The 21,765-nt window shown below is 29.4% G+C and overlaps 1 protein-coding gene and 1 long non-coding RNA gene across 2 annotated transcripts; one reads left to right on the top strand and one right to left on the bottom strand.

The window, feature by feature from the left end:
• Nucleotides 1–3,174: 3,174 nt before the first annotated feature.
• Nucleotides 3,175–8,514, bottom strand: LOC118029689 (uncharacterized). The gene is made up of 2 exons (XR_004684209.2): nt 8,142–8,514; nt 3,175–3,525 (listed from the first exon to the last, which is right to left on the bottom strand). It is a non-coding gene; the product is annotated as an uncharacterized lncRNA (long non-coding RNA).
• Nucleotides 8,515–8,723: 209 nt separating this feature from the next.
• Nucleotides 8,724–10,844, top strand: LOC118029682 (GDSL esterase/lipase WDL1). Its single transcript, XM_035033593.2, has 7 exons — nt 8,724–8,850; nt 8,946–9,091; nt 9,398–9,475; nt 9,692–9,832; nt 10,009–10,085; nt 10,185–10,325; nt 10,451–10,844. Exons 2-7 carry the CDS (start codon nt 8,981–8,983, stop codon nt 10,653–10,655), a joined length of 753 nt encoding a protein of 250 aa, XP_034889484.1. The 5' UTR covers nt 8,724–8,850; nt 8,946–8,980; the 3' UTR covers nt 10,656–10,844.
• The last annotated feature ends 10,921 nt before the right edge of the window (nt 10,845–21,765 follow it).

Genomic DNA, 21,765 nt, shown 5'->3' with positions numbered 1-21,765 from the left:
TCACAACACAAGATGGCATAGTGAAAATTGCATTTCCAAAACTTCTGGTAATGGAAAGAATGATACGATCAAAATTCAGAAACCAATAGTCGTAGTTTATGCACATTTGGCTAAACAAGTTCTTGGTGGAGGTTGATCTATATCTGTTTCTATGATGGTGTTTAGAAGTGCTTTTTAAAAGCGCTTCCGAAAAAATTTGAAAAAAATTTGAAAATTTTTTATTTTTTTTCTTTAAATTAATATGTTTTTGATGTTTTCAAATTACTTTGATGTGCTAATCTTAAAAATAATTTTAAAAAAATAAAAAAACATTATTAACATTCTTTTCTGAGTAAAAAGCAACAGCAACTACAATTTAAAACACGTAGAAAAGGGTTACTTGATTTTTGTCAAGATTAGAAATCTCGTGATTGCGTTCTCTAATTAACGAGCTGAAACCAATGTTCTGTTGATTTTTTTTTTGATCGAATCCTTCCAAGGTAGTTTATCTTTGTCATTTGATTTTTTTTTTACATTGAGAAAAAAATTACTCCATCTCACAGTGTATCAAACTAGTAGTCATTTCTAATGATTCACTTGGTAAATGCTATTTAATATCTTATCTTTTTAAGATTCCAAACATTCATATGTTTCATTTGCCTTGAGCGGATGAAAAAACCCTTTAAATTTAAATTTTGTAAAAAATATTTTTTAAAATATAAAAACAAACATACTCCAATTCACTCAGGCTTCTCAACTTAGAAACAGACAGAATGTCTTCTCTGGATAGAATTGTCACAACACAAGATGGCCCAGTGAAAATTGCATTTCCAAAACTTCTGGTAATGGAAAGAAAAGATACGATCAGAATTCAGAAACCAGTAGTGGTAGTTTGTGCACAGTTGGCTAAACAAGTTCTTGGTGGAGGTTCGTCTATATATGTTTCTATATCATACAAATGCAGAAGAGGGTTACCGGTTTTTGTCGAGATTAGAAATCTCGTGATTACGTTCTCTGATAAACGAGCTGAAACCAACGTCTGTTGATTTTTTTTTCAGATCGAATCCTTCCAAGGTAATTTATTTTTGTCATTTGATCTTTTTTTTTTTTTTAATTTGATGTTTTTACATTAGATTGATTAAGGGTTCGGCTTGGTGACTTGTTTTGTTTGGCTTGGTATGAGGTTTTTTATTGTGTCTAGAAAGGAATCCAATATTAGGTTGATGCTCGATTTAATAAAATCAAATATAGATTTATTGATTTAATTTTTTCTTGATTCAATTGTTTTATGGCCAATTTAATGAGTTATTAGTGGAGTTTTTAATAGAAAAACAAAATTCAAAGAAAGAGGGTCGAAATGGAGAATGTAGGGAAACCACATGACCAATCTAAAATTCATACAAAAGGTCATTTAAGTTTAAAAATTAATTTTATTGATTTTTTAGTTTCTAAATTGAAAAAAAAAATCACAAAATTCAAAGAAAAAAATATGAAATTAAAAAAGCAAGGAAACCACATGGCCATTCTAAAATTCACGCAAAAGGTAATTTAAATCTAAAAATTCATTCTTTTCATTTCTCAGTCCATGAGTTGAGAGAGAAGAGAAAAAAGTGAAGAAAAGAGAAAATTACTAATTGACTATATTTCGACAATTAAAACGAATGATTTTAGTGTTGAAGAATCTATATTTATTCTAATTCTTTTGTTTTTTTCATCAAATTAAGAACCCATGAAAAAATGACATTTGTATTCAATTGAGTTTAATTTATTTCTTTTCTAAAAAAAATAATTTTATTGTTTGTATAATTAAATAAAACATATTTGAAGAACTCCCCGCAATATAAAATTAGATTACTATGCATTTTATTTTAGTTTCCTACTTAATAATTGGATGGAATCAACAATTATTATTATTATTTATTGACACATGTAATTATAATTTATTTTATTAAATGCATGTATAAACATTTAGTTTGCAGTTAAAAGTCTTTTTTATGGTAAAAAAATACATTAACAATGTCCATATATTTTTTTTTACATTGAGAAAAAAATCTCTCCATCTCGCAGCGTAATGTGGAGAATCAAACTAGTAGTCATTCAAAGAAAATGAACAACTTTACTCTATAATGTTCATTACATTACACTACTTGATTTTAGAAAATTAGATCATAATTTGCAAAATTTGTTTGGATTCAGTTTAATTTTAAAATTTTAAGCAATTTAGAGAATATTTTGGGGATTTTAAATTAGGTTATTGAGATTCATATGATGTATTTAAGGTGTTTTTTTTAAATAGATTCAAAATTGGGTTAAAAAACAATGTGGATGACTTGTAATTGGGTTAAAAAAAGAGAGGCCTCAATGTGTGGGCTACACATTCCAGGCCTAGACACACTCAATTTTTTTTTTCTTAATAGACCAAGAATGTGGGCTTGGCCTTCCATACCCACAAGTGCCTAGCTTTTTCTTTTTTAACAAGCAAAGCGTGCGAACATGCCTAACTTAATTATAATAATTTTTATAAAATATTTATAAATAATGTTTTGATGTAATAAGAATCTCATAATTATAAAAACTTTATAATTTTCTTTGCAAAACATTTTTGTCCCAAAAATTTTATCTTTACTCTAGATTCATTAATCAAATATTATATTCTTTAATAAAATATTTGATGAATATTAAAGATAAATAAGTCCTTATTAATATCAAAAAAATATTTACATGAAAAAAATTCAATTCCACGTGTAACCAATTAATTGGCTATAAGGCATATACACTAACAAAATATTAATAAGAAATGTTTTTTTTAATTACATATTAGGTTAATATATAATTTTTCATAAAGTAATTGCTAAAGATATAGTAAAAAATTGAAAAATAAATTGAATAATTTTGTAGTTATAATTTTAATGACTTTATTTAAATATTATAAAATATAAAAATTATATAAAAAATAAAAAAAAAGGATAAAAAAAAATTAAAAAAAAAAGCTAAGAAACTGATACATATTATGTTGCTAATGATACATGTTAAGGAAAAGATGCTAATAACCCTATACTTACAACTTATATATTCTCATCTCAAGAATAATTGTGTGATTGCACTCTACAATTAAAAAGATAAATAATAAAATATCTTTTTCCAACAAATTTTTTTTGTTATTCTAGAACTATTTTTGTTATTTAACTATTCAAAAAAAAAATAAATCAATGAAAATACCTTTAAATAAATCAGTAATAACAAACACAACACTTAAAAGCTATATTGTAGAGAAGAGTATCTTTATATAATAGGCGTAGAAGGTGGCTGAGATTTGTACCTCCATTATATTACACGCGCCACTTGGGGCGAGTGGGGCAGTATAGTTAGATTTTATTTTCTTCTTGACACGCCAAACATGTACTATTTCTTGACTAATGGACCATAAAGTTATTAAAATGGAAGCCATTAGTGATAAAAAGAAAACACCTTCGGAAAAACTTGGTCAAGAACCTGCACAGCACGTCTTGAGTTCCAACCTGAGTATCCTCGCAATACTATATCTGCCTGCGCCCATTTGTAAACCAAAATAAGTTCATGAGCAAGAGATTAAACAACATAGCAATAGATTAATTGTTTTTTTTTTTTTAAATAGTAGTACTAAAAAGAATTTAAATCTAATTAAATTTGTATTCTTCTATATGTTACTCAACAAGCTCTAATATTAGCAGTTGAGATTGCATAAATAACATGTTCCTCCCATAAATTCTTATTTTCAGATTTATTCTACACATATATAAATAGAATAGGTATATAGCCAGCTTATTTAGTACTATAATAACAATTATTTTTTAAAGTGTTTTTTTATTTAAAAATACATTAAAATAATATAATATATATATATATATATATATTAAAAAATTTATTTTTGACATCAACATTTTATTTTAAATTACAAAAACAAACATACTTAAAGACATCATCGGAGCAAAACTCAATTATTTGACAAATCAGCAACTTAATTATCTATAATTATATCTAATGAATGTTTTTATTCACTTGGTAAATGCTATCTTTATCTTTTTAAGATTCCAAACATTCATATGTTTCATTGCCTTGAGTAGATGAAAAAATCCTTTAAATTTAATTTATTTCAAAAATATTTTTAAAATATAAAAACAACATGCTCTGATTCACTCAGGCTTCTTAACTTAGAAACAAACAAATGTCTTCGTTTCCTTGTTCGATAGGATCTGGAGAAAGGAGCCCTTCAGGATTGATTCACAAGGATGCCCTTGTTGATACATTCTCTGGACAGAATCGTCACAACACAAGATGGCATAGTGAAAATTGCATTTCCAAAACTTCTGGTAATGGAAAGAAATGATACGATCAAAATTCAGAAACCAATAGTCGTAGTTTATGCACATTTGGCTAAACAAGTTCTTGGTGGAGGTTGATCTATATCTGTTTCTATGATGGTGTTTAGAAGTGCTTTTTTAAAAGCGCTTCCGAAAAAATTTGAAAAAAATTTGAAAATTTTTTATTTTTTTTCTTTAAATTAATATGTTTTTGATGTTTTCAAATTACTTTGATGTGCTAATCTTAAAAATAATTTTAAAAAAATAAAAAAACATTATTAACATTCTTTTCTGAGTAAAAAGCAACAGCAACTACAATTTAAAACACGTAGAAAAGGGTTACTGATTTTTGTCAAGATTAGAAATCTCGTGATTGCGTTCTCTAATTAACGAGCTGAAACCAATGTCTGTTGATTTTTTTTTTTGATCGAATCCTTCCAAGGTAGTTTATCTTTGTCATTTGATTTTTTTTTTACATTGAGAAAAAAATTACTCCATCTCACAGTGTATCAAACTAGTAGTCATTTCTAATGATTCACTTGGTAAATGCTATTTAATATCTTATCTTTTTAAGATTCCAAACATTCATATGTTTCATTTGCCTTGAGCGGATGAAAAAACCCTTTAAATTTAAATTTTGTAAAAAATATTTTTAAAATATAAAAACAACATACTCCAATTCACTCAGGCTTCTCAACTTAGAAACAGACAGAATGTCTTCTCTGGATAGAATTGTCACAACACAAGATGGCCCAGTGAAAATTGCATTTCCAAAACTTCTGGTAATGGAAAGAAAAGATACGATCAGAATTCAGAAACCAGTAGTGGTAGTTTGTGCACAGTTGGCTAAACAAGTTCTTGGTGGAGGTTCGTCTATATATGTTTCTATATCATACAAATGCAGAAGAGGGTTACCGGTTTTTTGTCGAGATTAGAAATCTCGTGATTACGTTCTCTGATAAACGAGCTGAAACCAACGTCTGTTGATTTTTTTTTCAGATCGAATCCTTCCAAGGTAATTTATTTTTGTCATTTGATCTTTTTTTTTTTTAATTTGATGTTTTTACATTAGATTGATTAAGGGTTCGGCTTGGTGACTTGTTTTGTTTGGCTTGGTATGAGGTTTTTATTGTGTCTAGAAAGGAATCCAATATTAGGTTGATGCTCGATTTAATAAAATCAAATATAGATTTATTGATTTAATTTTTCTTGATTCAATTGTTTTATGGCCAATTTAATGAGTTATTAGTGGAGTTTTTAATAGAAAAACAAAATTCAAAGAAAGAGGGTCGAAATGGAGAATGTAGGGAAACCACATGACCAATCTAAAATTCATACAAAAGGTCATTTAAGTTTAAAAATTAATTTTATTGATTTTTTAGTTTCTAAATTGAAAAAAAAAATCACAAAATTCAAAGAAAAAAATATGAAATTAAAAAAGCAAGGAAACCACATGGCCATTCTAAAATTCACGCAAAAGGTAATTTAAATCTAAAAATTCATTCTTTTCATTTCTCAGTCCATGAGTTGAGAGAGAAGAGAAAAAAAGTGAAGAAAAGAGAAAATTACTAATTGACTATATTTCGACAATTAAAACGAATGATTTTAGTGTTGAAGAATCTATATTTATTCTAATTCTTTTGTTTTTTCATCAAATTAAGAACCCATGAAAAAATGACATTTGTATTCAATTGAGTTTAATTTATTTCTTTTCTAAAAAAAATAATTTTATTGTTGTATAATTAAATAAAACATATTTGAAGAACTCCCCGCAATATAAAATTAGATTACTATGCATTTTATTTTAGTTTCCTACTTAATAATTGGATGGAATCAACAATTATTATTATTATTTATTGACACATGTAATTATAATTTATTTTATTAAATGCATGTATAAACATTTAGTTTGCAGTTAAAAGTCTTTTTATGGTAAAAAATACATTAACAATGTCCATATATTTTTTTTTACATTGAGAAAAAAATCTCTCCATCTCGCAGCGTAATGTGGAGAATCAAACTAGTAGTCATTCAAAGAAAATGAACAACTTTACTCTATAATGTTCATTACATTACACTACTTGATTTTAGAAAATTAGATCATAATTTGCAAAATTTGTTTGGATTCAGTTTAATTTTAAAATTTTAAGCAATTTAGAGAATATTTTGGGGATTTTAAATTAGGTTATTGAGATTCATATGATGTATTTAAGGTGTTTTTTTTAAATAGATTCAAAATTGGGTTAAAAAACAATGTGGATGACTTGTAATTGGGTTAAAAAAGAGAGGCCTCAATGTGTGGGCTACACATTCCAGGCCTAGACACACTCAATTTTTTTTTTCTTAATAGACCAAGAATGTGGGCTTGGCCTTCCATACCCACAAGTGCCTAGCTTTTTCTTTTTTAACAAGCAAAGCGTGCGAACATGCCTAACTTAATTATAATAATTTTATAAAATATTTATAAATAATGTTTTGATGTAATAAGAATCTCATAATTATAAAAACTTTATAATTTTCTTTGCAAAACATTTTTGTCCCAAAAATTTTATCTTTACTCTAGATTCATTAATCAAATATTATATTCTTTAATAAAATATTTGATGAATATTAAAGATAAATAAGTCCTTATTAATATCAAAAAAATATTTACATGAAAAAAATTCAATTCCACGTGTAACCAATTAATTGGCTATAAGGCATATACACTAACAAAATATTAATAAGAAATGTTTTTTTTTAATTACATATTAGGTTAATATATAATTTTTCATAAAGTAATTGCTAAAGATATAGTAAAAAATTGAAAAATAAATTGAATAATTTTGTAGTTATAATTTTAATGACTTTATTTAAATATTATAAAATATAAAAATTATATAAAAAAAAAAAAAAAGGATAAAAAAAAATTAAAAAAAAAAGCTAAGAAACTGATACATATTATGTTGCTAATGATACATGTTAAGGAAAAGATGCTAATAACCCTATACTTACAACTTATATATTCTCATCTCAAGAATAATTGTGTGATTGCACTCTACAATTAAAAAGATAAATAATAAAATATCTTTTTCCAACAAATTTTTTTTGTTATTCTAGAACTATTTTTGTTATTTAACTATTCAAAAAAAAAATAAATCAATGAAAATACCTTTAAATAAATCAGTAATAACAAACACAACACTTAAAAGCTATATTGTAGAGAAGAGTATCTTTATATAATAGGCGTAGAAGGTGGCTGAGATTTGTACCTCCATTATATTACACGCGCCACTTGGGGCGAGTGGGGCAGTATAGTTAGATTTTATTTTCTTCTTGACACGCCAAACATGTACTATTTCTTGACTAATGGACCATAAAGTTATTAAAATGGAAGCCATTATTAACCATGCACTGTCCAAAAGATAAGAAATGTGGGTCCCAGCAGCAATGTGGACATGAATGATGATCTGACACATGCGTAAACCGCTCACTTAAATGCTAAATGATTGGCAAGCGTGCTATCATATCACAAATTATTACACCACAAAAATCACATTAAGCAACAGAAGATAGAAGATAACCCCTTTGCGAACCATGGTTTAATCCGCATGTACTGATATTATTATAGTTTTTGCTGTTATGATTTTAAAAAATTATAAATTTTATTATCTTTAACAAAGCTGCTGTATATACGGTGTTTTTGTTAATTAACCAAATACTTTTAAATTCATGATTTAAACAAATATATACCGTATTACAGAAACAAACGGAATCATTCGAATTCTCTATAATAAAATTGGGCTTGAAGCTCCATAAATAGAAAAAGAGAAAAAAGAATACCTTTCGAGCATAGATGTGAGCAAGAGCAGCACCCCAGCCTTCATTGATGTAACTGAGCTGAACTATTGATGATCCAAAAAGCACAAACTTAGGCCTCTCAAGGCCTCCCATCTCTGTTTTTTTTCTTGAAATCTCTAGCTCTCTGGCTAATCTCCCTCTTGTTGGAAGTGTGTGTAGTTGGGATTATTTAAGAGTTAATTAGGGAGAGTTTGTTTCCTTCATTCGAATGGAAAAGTCAAAAGTAGATATGAATAAAAATATTGAGACAAAAGTAAGTTGGCATTTTCTATACCCTCGTGTGTGTGCTTCTGCTCATCACTCTCTTGGGTTTTTTTTTTCTTAAAAAAAATATATTGATTCCTTAATTATTCCTTGTAATGTCCGCAAGTGCTTTTTCTGATGTTGAGAATTGCTTTTTTAAAAGTATATTTTGTTTATAGAAGTAATTAATCAAATTAAATATTATTAAAATAAAAAAACAAATTATTTCTAAAATAAATGCCGGGACTCCCATCGATCATTTTTAGGTTTCTTTTAATTAATTTAACCATGTGAATTGCACACAGATACAGTTGGGCCGAGTTAATTCGTTACGTTGAAGTTTTGATATATATATATATATATAAAATATTCCATCATTTAAATCCTTTAAAAGTGTTTTTGTCCAGCTTGATTGAATTTTTTACTTCAAAATGAGTCTTGCTACACGGTATAGACTGTATAACTAGCTGAAATAATGTACACCTACAAAATGGGCAAGTTAGCCATACATTGATGGTTGCCTTGTGTGTTCTTTGTTTGCAGAAAGAAGCAGCAGTGAGTTGCAGGTAGAGAGACAGATGGTTGGACCAAGGAGACCACAGTTTGTGCTGTTTGGATCCTCTATTGTTCAGAAAAGTTTTGGCGATGGAGGATGGGGTGCCATTCTTGCTGATACATACGCTCGCAAGGTATTTCTTCCATATATCTATCTATCCTTCTTTCAGTTGCCCTTCGTTGATGATTCTTGTTTCCTTTTCTGTCAGCAAACAGTCTTCACGGACATTTTCATGATATCATTTTGATTTTTTGTTTTGACATTTACTTGGTAATGATCTGTTGTCAAAGTAAAAATGTAGTCCCTAGTCTAGAGCAGTACACCTGCAGGTATCTAGACTCTGGACATGATCTGGTGCCCAAACTCCATTAATCATACATTTCAGATCTTATAAGATGTTGGATCTCTTATTATTATTATTATTATGCAATTGGCACAGGCAGACATAGTGATGCGGGGATATGGAGGTTGGAATTCAAGGAATGCTTTGCAAGTTCTTGATCAAATTTTCCCCAAGGTACCTTACAATCTTTTGTCTTGTAAAGTACGTATTTAAAGTAATCTAGGTGAGTATATATATATATTGTGAAAGCCTCGTTAATTTCTGGCATCTAACACTCTCTCGTGGATTTTTCCATGCTTTGCATTTACTCTTCTTATCCAGATCGTAAGAGAAATTTCCTCCTGTTAGTTCTACTAGGACACTGATGTTCTTCTGTTGTTCTTAACGTAGGAAGCCGCAGTACAACCTTCACTGGTTATAACCTACTTTGGAGGTAATGATTCATTGAAGCCTATCCCCGATGAGCTTAGTCCTCATGTACCCCTTCCTGAGTTCATAGAGAACATGAAGAAGATTGCTACACATCTCAAGGTAATCCTTCAATCTGGGCTGCTGTTTAAATCAGAATAAGCAGGATGCTTGCATATGACAGGAACACCTGCAACTTATGCATGACTGATGGCTGAGACTATGCAATAACTTTCTTAATTACTAGAAAATGAAAACCATCTGCTGTTAGTTTAATATGCTTCGTATTTGATTGCCAGAGCCTTTCTGAGAAGACTCGAGTCATCTTTCTAGGTGTTCCTCCTGCCAATGACGAGATGATCATCCAGCTCTACGGGTTAATTTTCCAATGAAGATTTTGATTTTTACTCCTCCTTTTCTTCCATATATAGAAGAGTTCAATTCTAATACTGGTGCATCTTATTTATGAAACCAGTGAACGTGCCACTCGATCAAACGAGGGTGCCCGGATATATTCCGAGGCTACTTTAAAGCTGTGCCAGGAACTTGAAGTGAAGGCCATTGATCTCTGGACCATAATGCAGCAAAAAAATGATTGGATGACTACTTGCTTTACGTAAGTTCGATTAGTTTTGCGATTTGAAAATACGTAGATTTGAGTTGAAATAGTATCAAAACTGATAATCTTTCTATATATATATATATACTGCTGATATAGCTTTTGGATTGGTGTCTGGGCAGTGATGGGTTTCATCTTGCATCAGAGGGGAGCAAAATAGTGGCGAAAGAGATAATGAGGGCCCTCGAAGAGGCAGAATGGGAACCAAGTCTTTATTGGAAGTTAATGCCATCTGAATTTGTAGGGATCTCCCCATTCGATCCAGAAGGAAGCAATGGAACCATCACAAATTCAAACATGTTCGGGGAAGAAGATCCCATGCCATGAATAATATTTAGGGATCTCCCCATTCGATTCATCAGAAATTCGAAAAAGTTCGGGGAAGAAGATCCCAGGCCATGAATAATATTTTGGGATCTCCCCATTCGATTCAGAAGGCAGCAATGGAACCATCAGAAATTCGAAAACGTTAGGGGAAGAAGATCCCATGAATAATATTTCATTTCTTTGCCCATCTATCACGCCTTTAATTTGCAATCGTGTCTTTGCAGATAATATTTCTATGGTCAACAGACAGTATAAATGTAATATTTATGCTCTGAAAAATATAAAAATTCTTCAAAACACACGGCATGATTGTTCAGAAACATCGTAGAAATTGTTTCAGAAAGCTCTTTAAATTAATCACTTAACAAAAAGCATCTTGTAAGATGAGAAATGCCTTGGGTTTATTATTTTTTTGGAATTTTTACTTCGGCCTTCGAGCAGGGAATGAGTTTCTGAAAATTATTTTGTGGGGCTTAAAAGGACAGACACTCTAAAGTAAAAGAAATTTCTTTTTTTGATTCGGTGACTATACAAAGTGGCAGAAAGTGCGCACTACTATTTACTGTTGAGGCAACCATTGTATCTGGCCATACTGAACCAGGAGTCAAAGTTTTTTGTTTTTTTGTTTTAAAAGTTCTAATAGTTTTTTAAAGTATTTTTTTATTTAAAAATATATAATTTTTTTAAATCGTGCTGGGCTGAATCAGATTTTAAAATTATGTATATTATCTCTTTGTACCAGCCAACCAGATTATTGGTTCAAGCCAGCCATCACAGTAATGGCGAATAAACCTGATTGATAAGCATCGTGATCATCAACCATATTTAAAAAAAAATTTAATTTTTTTTTAGTATTTTTTTAATATATTATATTAAAAATAAAATTTTAAGAATAAAAAATATTATTTTAATATATTTTTAAATAAAAAAACTTAAAAACAAAATAACAAATGACAAGAGAAAATACTATAAAGCAAAAGCAAACACTACGAAGAAAAGAAACGTAGGCACAGTCGCTTTTGAGCTTCGGCTTCCTACGACGCTTAGCCTAAGAGAAAATGGATAAGATATGTCTTTTCCCTGTTTCTTCTTGTTTCGTTTACTTTTAAAAGTACTGTTATAGTAAAAGACTAAATAATTTATCCACGCTATCACATGGGTAAAATTAAATTTTTCTTTAACCCAAAAAAAAAAATATATTTAAATATTATTAACATTTTTTCAGTAAATTTTTTTTTTTTAATTGTGTGAGAGTTAACCCAATTAACTTTGTGGATCTAAAATCAATTTATATAAACCGTAAAAACATTGTTTGATAAAAATAATTCGAGATGATATTTTTTTAATGTTAAGATAAAAATATATTGAAGTGATTTGAGTTAATTCAGGTTAATATGTCAAATCCGCATACTTAGTTAAAAGGCTATGATAACCTTATAGAAAAAATAAATCAAAATAAATTATAAAACCTAATTCTTAATCAACCTAATGTTTGATAAATCTTTTTTTTAAAAAAAAACCATTTAAAATTGACCTAAAAAGCATCCCGAGTTAACCTATCAAACTCGTAACCCATGTCATAAGACCAAGATAACATTATGAGAAACAAATAAAAATAAAATATGAATTTTAATCCATAATTACCCCAATATTGAATAATAAGATTAGAAAAAAAAATCAATTAAAGAAACATGAAAAATGACATGAGTTCATTTGTCAAACTCATGACCTAAATCATCATATCAAGATAATCTTATAGAAAGAAAAAAAAATAATTTGATTTAATTGGGTTACCATGCCATATTTATAACTTTGATCATGAGACTGAGATAACCCCATACAAAACAAATCAAAACAAATCATGAAGCTCAACTTTCAATCGCCCCTGACAGAACCAATATTGAATAATAAAATTTATAAAAAATTTAATTAAAAAATAACACAAAAAATAAGTTAAGTCAACATGGGTTAATCCGTTAAACACCATTCCCTCATGATGCTAGGATAACCTTATAAAAAGCAAACCAAAACAAACCATGAAGCCTAATTCACAATTAAATACGATATTAAATGATGAAATTGGAGGACAAAAATGAAATAAAAAAAAGAAAAAAACTAAGTCAATTGGTATAACCTATCAAACTCATGACTCGGGTTATGAGATGAGGACAACCCAATAAAAAACAAATCTGATGTTGAAGTACCCGTGATCTAGGTCAAGAGACTGGGATAACCTCGTAAAAAGACAAAAAAAAACAACATAATTTAACTAGAGTGAAATTGCTAAAACTCGCGACCTTGATCATGAGACCAAGATATCCCACATAGAAAGCAAATCAAATTAAATTATGAAACTCAATTCTCAACCGACCTAGTATTGAATGATGAAACTAGGAGAAAAATCAATTAAAAATGACACAAAAAACAACCTGAGTCAACTCAGGTAAACCTGTTAAGCACTATTCTTAAGCCATGAGGCTGAAATAACATAATAGAAAGTAAAGAAATCAAATGATGAAGTCTGATTCTCAAATTAACTCAATATTAAAGGATAAAATTGAAAAACAAAACATGAGTCAATCGAGTTAACTAGTCAAACTAGGTTAACCCGTCAAACTTGCAATCCATGTCATAAGAGTGTGATAACTCAATAAAAAAAAACTATAATATTAAATGATGAAATTACAAAAACAAAATTGATTGAAACAATCAAGAAAAAAAAAAAACAAAAAAACAAAGCATTATTCAATTGAATAGTGCTTTGTGAGGAGGGGTACGGTAAAACCCCCTCCTCTTTTAGTTAATTCACAACCGACCTAGTGTTGACTGATAAAAATATAAAATATTAATTAAAAAAATAACAAAAACAACCCAAGTTAACTCGAGTTAACCCATCAAGCACTATTTATGGGCTATGATGTCGAAATACCATTATAAAGAGTAAATAAAGTAAATCATGAAGCCTAATTCTTAATCAACCCAATATTAAATGATAAAACTAAAAAACAAATTAATTAAGAAAAAGAAAAAAAACATTGAGTTAATTATGTTAAACATTCAAATCGGGTTAGCCAGCCAAACTACGATTCATGTTATGAGAGTGTGATAACTCAATAAAAAATAAATCTAAAATTAAAGGATGAAATTAAAAAAAAAAAATTGATTGAAAAAAAATAAAAACAAAAAACAAAATACTTTTCAAATGAATAGTGCTTTGTAAGGAGAGGTATAATAAAACCCTCTCCTCTTGTAGTTTATAGTTAACTTGTTCTTTGACCAGTATTATGCCACGAGTCATAATAAAAAACTTTTTAAGTAAATTTTTTTCTAGGCATTGGTAATGTGTTTTTGCTTAATAAAAAAATAGATTTTAACCATAAATTAAACAATATTTCAATCTAATACAGAGATGGAAAAACATTAGATAAAAAATCATTTATCCATGTTACGATGCAGGTTAAGTCAAAATTTTCTTGCACAAAAAAAATATTCAAATGTTTTTAATATTTTGTTCTAGCAAAAACAAAATATATAAATCGTGTGATAGTTAACCCAGTTAACTTTGCGGATCTAAAAGCAACATATACAACCTGTAAAAACATTGTTTAACTAAAAAAATCGAGATGATATCTTTTTTTAATATTAAGATAAAAATATTTCAGAGTAACTTGAGTTAACATGTCAAATTTACAACCTGAGTTATGAGACTATGATAACCCTATAGAAAGCAAATCAAAATAAATTATAAAGCTTAATTCTCAATCAACCTTGTTCCACCCTCGCAGGGGAGCGCGACTTCATGGTGACTTTCGATTGATTTCAGGTTTTTTTTTTTATTTGTGTAAAGGAGTCGCTACCTAGTATTTTGATCACTAGGAACCCTAACTAGTCTTTCAGAGATTCTAAGGCAAGGGTCTGGTTGCATAAAAGGAAGGTATTAGCACCCCTAGTACGCCCTACCTAAGGTAAGCTGCTTGGTGTTTGGTTTGCTTTATACTTATTCTGTTGTTAGTGTTTTCTAATCCCATCAGTTTTCTTAAGTTTGATTCAAACTAAAATTATTAGGATAGAAATCCAAGGAGATTCCATGTGCTTCGAAAGCTCATTTTTCCCTTAGTATTTCAAGAGTCCGCGACTTGTAAATCGCAAGGAGGAGAGACAAAAACTTAGAAATCTAGGATGCTAAAAAAAACCTATTTTTTTTAGTGTTTTATACAATCACTACTCGTAAACTGTGGAGTAATTTTTTTTTTTGAAATGTCCTTGATTATAATCAAGGCTTCTTTCAAGGATGTGTGCGGATTTATTATTCCTAATAATATTTTGGATACTCGTCCTTTAAGGATTTCTTTATCCAAACATTAGCGGTGAATAATAGATGAATTCCTCCCCCCAAAATAAGATTTTTATATTTTTTTGAATATTGGCCAATATCCTTTGGAGTTTTACAAATATGTTGTAAAATCCAAAAATACAAGAAAACAATTTTTTTTTTTTTGTGTTTAAGAAATCCATGCGAAAAATACATTTTCAAAACTTCCAATATTTTTTGTATATAAAAAAAACATTCAAAACATGTTAGGGTATTGGCCGTATGCAACACACAAGAAAACAAATTTGATATATATATATATATATATATATATATATATATATATATATATATATATATGTCACATTGCGTAAAAAACAAAAAGTATTCTAAATACAAGACTAATATTTTTACAATAAAAAAAAATTCAGACCTTAAAAATAAATATACCAAAACAATCATAAATCACTTTCTCTTTCTTTTATTTTTTGAAGAACAAAAAAAAGGAAGGTCTGCCGGGTCACTTGCCCAAACAAGTGACCCGGTTGGACACAAAAGGGGTGCAGCCCTTTTTTGTGAATGGAGAGCTACTGTTCAAGTGAATTAATTCACTTGAACAATACAGACAAATACATTACAAAGAATTAGACCACGCTAAACAGTGTAAATACAAGGCGAAAGAAAGCATGCAACAGGTGAATAGAAAACCAACCTGGCGACAAAGAAACTACATTGGCGTTGGAACAGTGATGGTTGCTCGGTCTGCGTTTGTCCTTCTTTTTATGTTTCTATGTTTGGGTCTGCTTATTGCCTCCTTCTTTACTCTACGCCTCCGTAACTTTCTCTACTGATTCCTAATTTTCTTTTCCCGTTTCTGCAGTTTTTATTTGCAGAAAACAAATGGAGCAAAGGCGTCTTTCTTGTTTTTCTTTTGCTGTCTCTCTTCCGTTCTCTATTCTCTCCTCTTTTTTCTTATTTTTTGCTCTCTTTTTGTTGCCCCCATTAGGTCATTAGAGGGGCTTATATATAATCTAAATATTTTTTTATTTAGGAAGGATTCAATGCATTAATCCTAGGACGCAAATCCCTACTAATTTGTAGAAAAAAAAACGCAAAAGGAAACTGCAATATTCTGACTTTGTGTTGGTGCTTTACGTCTGATTTCTTTCCAGTTTTAAAGGAGGATGTGGCTCTTTTCTTTCCTTCCATAGGGCTAACTGCTCCGTTTGAAATGAGGCCAGAAAAAACATGGTTGCAGCTCCCAAAATCAGGCATGATGATAAAGGAAAAACAACAGGAATTTGTAACGAAAAAAAAGGAAGAAATTAGATGGAGGGTGTAGCTGCAAAGTCTCATTTTCCTTATTGGTGTGGAAAAAATCCTGTCATTTATGATGATCCATCCCCCCTCTCCAGCTTTCAATATCCTTCTTCAATTCAATCCCTTATTTTAACACTTTTCAATTCAGTCCTTAGTCCAAAAAAATCCTTCGAATCAGCCCTGCGAACTTGGGCTATATCCTTCCCGCGACAGAATTTTCTGCCTTCACGTTAGATATTAAAATGGGAATATCTTAAGCTTATGATATCGAAATCAAGTGATTCAAAAGCCATAATTCATCTACACATCTTGGACTACAACTTTGATGAAGGAGTCGAAGTGAGATAAAATCTTTTTACATAATAGAATCTAGCAGTAATTTGGTTGGTCAAAAGGGATCTCCAGGTCTAACTCAAAAGCTGACGAATGCCGAGAATCCTGATATGACTGAGAGTATGAACTAAGAACAAAAATCACAAAAACTAGGCCAAAAATAGGGTTTTTTTAGTGCAGACTCGGGTCAATATCCTTCTTGCGGCAAAATTTTATGCCTTCACGTTAGATTTTCAAATGGAAACATCTTGAGCCTTTTATATCAAAATCAAGTGATTCAAAAGCTCAAATTCATCTATGCGTCTAGGACTACAACTTCGATGAAGGAGTCGAAGTGAGATAAAATCTTTTTACAGAACAGAAACTGGCAGTAATCTAGTTGGTCAAAAGGGATTTCCGGGTCTAACTCAAAAACTGACGAATGCCGAGAATCCTGATATGACTGAGAGTATGAACTAAGAACAAAAATCACAAAAACTAGGCCAAAAATAGAGTTTTTTTAGTGCAGACTCGGGTCAATATCCTTCTCGCGGTAGAATTCTCTTCCTTTACGTTAGATATTCAAACAGGAATATCTTGAGCTTCTGATATTGAAATCAAGTGACAGAATATACTTAGGATGGTCAGATATCATACAAAACTGAGTCAGAACCAGAGCCTAAGTTGGAAAAAAAAATTATGACAACAGTAGAATCATTTTTTTGGGTGCAAATTCTGAGGGATTTATTCAACCTTAAAGACCAGATAAAAAGGAACGAATTTAGCATTATGAAGACTCCTGATCAACCTAAGAAAACCTGATGATTTTGGTAGCTAAGGGGAATGATAAAAAAAGCAAAAAACAGCCTGAACAAGGCTTTCGAAAAAAATATTTCTTTATATGCTTTTGTCAATTTTCTGGCAAATATGAGCTAAACTCTTACACTCTATTCAAAAGAGGTATACACCGTCTCCAACATGTGAGGGTCCAAAATTGAGTAACAATAAACCTAATATTGAATAAAATTTTTAAAAAATCAAATTAAAAATAACCTAAAAAAGTATCCCGATTTAATCTATCAAACATACGACTTACATCATATGATCAAGATAACCATATGGGATGCAAATAAAAATAAATTATAAATTTCAATTCTCAATCAACCTAATATTGAAGGATGAGATTAGAAAAAGAAATCAATTAAAAAAACATGAAAAACAACCTAAGTTAATTCGTTAAACTCATGACCCGAGTCATCATATCAAGATAGTCTTATAGAAAGAAAATAAAAAAAATGACTTGATTTAACTGGGTTAACATGTCAAATCTATAACTTTGATTATGAGATTAAGATAACCTCATTGAGAACAAATTAAAATAAATTGTGAAGCTTAATTTCTAATCACCCTTGATGGAACCTATGTTAAATGATGAAATTTATAAAAAAAATTTAATTAAAAAAATAACACAAAAAAGAGTCAAGTCAATATGGGTTAACCCGCCAAGCATTATTACCTCAAGATACTAGGATAACCTAATATAAAGCAAACCAAAACAAATCATGAAGTCTAATTTCCAATTAAACACGATATTAAATGATGAAATTGAAGGGCATAAAGCCAATTAAAAAAAAAAAAACTAAGTCAATTAGATTAAGCTGTCAAACTCACGACCTAGATCATGAGACAAGGACAACCCAATAAACAAACAAATCCAATGTTGAAGGACCAGTGACCTAGGTTATGAGATCGAGGTAACTTCTTAAAGAGAAAATAAAAAAATGACTCTATTTAACCAGAGTGAAAATGCTAAAACCCGCAACCTTAATCATGAGATCAAAATAACTCAATAGAAAGTAAATTAAAATAAATTATGAAACTCAATTCCCAACTGACTTAGTTTTGAATGATGAAACTAGGGAAAAATCAATTAAAAAAGGACACAGAAAACAACCCGATTCAACTTGGGTTAACCTGTTAAGCATTATTCCTAAACCATGAAGTCTGATTCTCAATCAACCTAATATTAAAGGATAAAATTGAAAAACAATTAATTAAAAAAAAACCCAAGTCAATTGGGTTAAATCACCAAACCTGCAATCATGTCATGAGAGTGTAATAACTCTATAAAAAAAATAATACTAAAGGATCAAATTACCAAAAAAAAAAAAATTGATTGAAAAAATTAAAGAAAAAAAACAAAAAACAAAGCATTATTCAATTGAATAATGCGTTGTGAGGAGGGGTACGATAATACTGATTAGTATTTAAAAGTGCATGTTTATCAAGGTTTTATATCATCATTTTGCACTTGAAGTATCAATAACTCCTTAACTAAAGCTTGTTTTATAATAACAAGTTTGATACTATAAGATACCTTAATTTATGGTAAATGTTCATCTTAAATGCAGGCCTATCACATGAATAAAAAGATTGAATGATGAGTTTAAGTATTGAAAGTGAAAGGACAAAGAGATGGCCAAACTTAGAAAAGAGATGCTGGTGCAGTCCAAACTGGAACATTGCTAGGTAATTGGATCATATCTAGAGCTCTAGATCTCGGATTTAGGTCCATTTTATATGGATGGAAAGGTAAGACAAAGGCCTACAACTTTCATGGGAGCCTAAGATTTAAAAAGGTCGTTTTAAAGTCCAAATTGAAGGAACAACGAAGAAGTCCGAAGCTGTCCTGCAGCCCAGACACTATTTAGTGTTCAGCCCATATCTTGAGTTCTAGAAGTCTAAATGACCTCATCTTTTTTTTTTTTTGTTGGAAAGCTGAGACAATTTCCTAGAACATTCTTGAGGATTCTAGGCAAATTCTGATGTTAGCAATGACATCTTGTTCAGACAAGAAGATAAGGATTGTTACCAAGTCAAGATGTGGCCACCCACTCATCAATTAGTCAACAAATCAATAGTTCCAAATTTTGGCCTATAAAAGGAGGTACTTACCATGTATTGAGGCATCTTGGTTTCTAGATCAAGATCATGCTCTTGCTTTTTTTTTTTTTTTTTTTTTATGCTTATATTTTGCTTTCATTAATATCAAGTTTATGCACTTCATTTCCTTTCCTTTACTTAGTTAACTTCTATCTCATTTATGTTCTTATCTTGTTCATTTATGTTTCTTTCTTTCATTATGTTTAGCGAAGTTAATTATGTCAAGGTGAAAAGGGTACACTAATGGTGTAAGAATAAGTATAATATAAACTTAACATGGACCTTAATGTTGGATACTAACATGTTTTATATTTGTTATCTTGTTCACTTTTAATACTTTGCTTGTTAAATGGTTAATCTAGATTTATGTTATATAACACTTGGTACAACAAATACTTGGCACTTTCATAGCCCATACTGTATGGTATAACCGACACCTGAGCTATGAAAGGAACTTGATTTGTTGTTAACATAAGTTATAATCATGAATGTCTGCCAACATTTACAAGTATTAGCTTTTATTCAAATAAGATAACTAATGTAAATCATGTTAACAATTTATAATCTGATTGGAACCTCCTTTATGTGTGGTTTCCAATTGAGTAATAAGAGTTTATATTATACTTGTTTGAAGTACCATTAGTGGATCCTCTAACCTTGACATTTGTTTTTATCATTGTTTAATCCTTACATTAATATTTCATCTCAAAGTTCTCATTAATTTCTTCATCTTCTTCTTTTATTACTACTACTACTACTACTACTACTACTACTACTACTACTACTACTATTACTACTACTACTACTACTATTATTATTATTATTTACATTCTGTTTATATTATATAATATATCTCTTTGATCTTTTCATAAATTCAGTATATAGGCTGGAAACCTATGACCCAATCTTTTAGATCATTCTCAGGTATAACAACGCCACGTACTGAGTATTATTATTATTATTATTATTATTATTATTATTATTATTGTTGTTGTTGTTGTTGTTGTTGTTGTTGTTGTTGTTTGTTGTTATTTATAATTTATACAATTAACCTCTTTGTGGATCGACCCCGGTCTTGCCGGGTTATTTATTACTTCGACACTCCTGCACTTGAGTGAAGACATCAATCTTTTGGTCGTGTCAAATACCCTCTCATTTTTTAGGCAATTCCCACCTAACCTAGTGTTGAATGATAAAACTGAAAAAAATTCATTAAAAAATGACATAAAAACAACTCGAGTTAACTCGGGTTAACCCATTAAGCACTATTCCAGGGTCATGATGCCGAAATACCATAATAAAAAGTAAAAAAAAAAAAATCATTAAGTTTAATTCTCAATCAATCCAATATTAAAAGATAAAAGTGAAAAAATAATAATTAAAAAAAAACTTGAGTCAATTGAGTTAAACATCCAAATCAGGTTAACCAGCTAAACCTACAATTCGTGTTATGAAAATTTGATAACTCAACAAGAAACAAATCTAATATTAATGAATGAAAAAAAAATGATTGAAAAAAAGTAAAAGAAAAAAGTAAAAACAAAAACACAGTACTATTCAAATGAATAGTGCTTTGTGAAAAGAGGTACAATAAAACCCCATCCTCTTTTAGTTTATAGTTAACTTGTTCTTTAGCTCGCGTAATGCTGCGAGTTATAGTAAAAAAAATTTGACCAATTTTTTTTTTTTTATGGATTGGTTATGTTTTTTTTGTTTATTCAAAAATAGATTTTAACCATAAATTAAACAATATTTCGATCTAATACAGAGATGGAAAAACATTTGATCTACTTTGCTTAACTTGGGTTGACCTACACAACTCGTGGAGATGATCTTAAAAAAATAATTGGAAAGCCCTTGAATTAATTCAATGTTGAAGGATGAAATCAGTGAAAAATAAATTTTGATTGAAAAAATAGAGTGAACTCAAGTCAACCAAGTAAACTCGTGATGTAAGTTTTTCATGTCACCAAATTCAATAATTCTTTTTATCCTAGGGATTATTTTTTCATTTAATTATATAAAAATAAAGAGGATAATATTTCTTTTTTGCATAAGACAACATAATTTTTAGTAATAAAAACAATGACAGGCACGTGGGGTCGAGATAGCAAAGATAGATTATTGGTAACAAATGGTGAAAGTGTATTCTTTTATGTTCAAGTTAACTAAAAAAAATAGATCATTGATAATAAATAGTGAAATTGTATTTTTTTTTTTTTT

Source organism: Populus alba, chromosome 16 (assembly GCF_005239225.2).
Source record: "Populus alba chromosome 16, ASM523922v2, whole genome shotgun sequence".
NCBI lineage: Eukaryota > Viridiplantae > Streptophyta > Magnoliopsida > Malpighiales > Salicaceae > Populus > Populus alba.
This window is presented reverse-complemented; position numbering and strand designations above follow the sequence as displayed.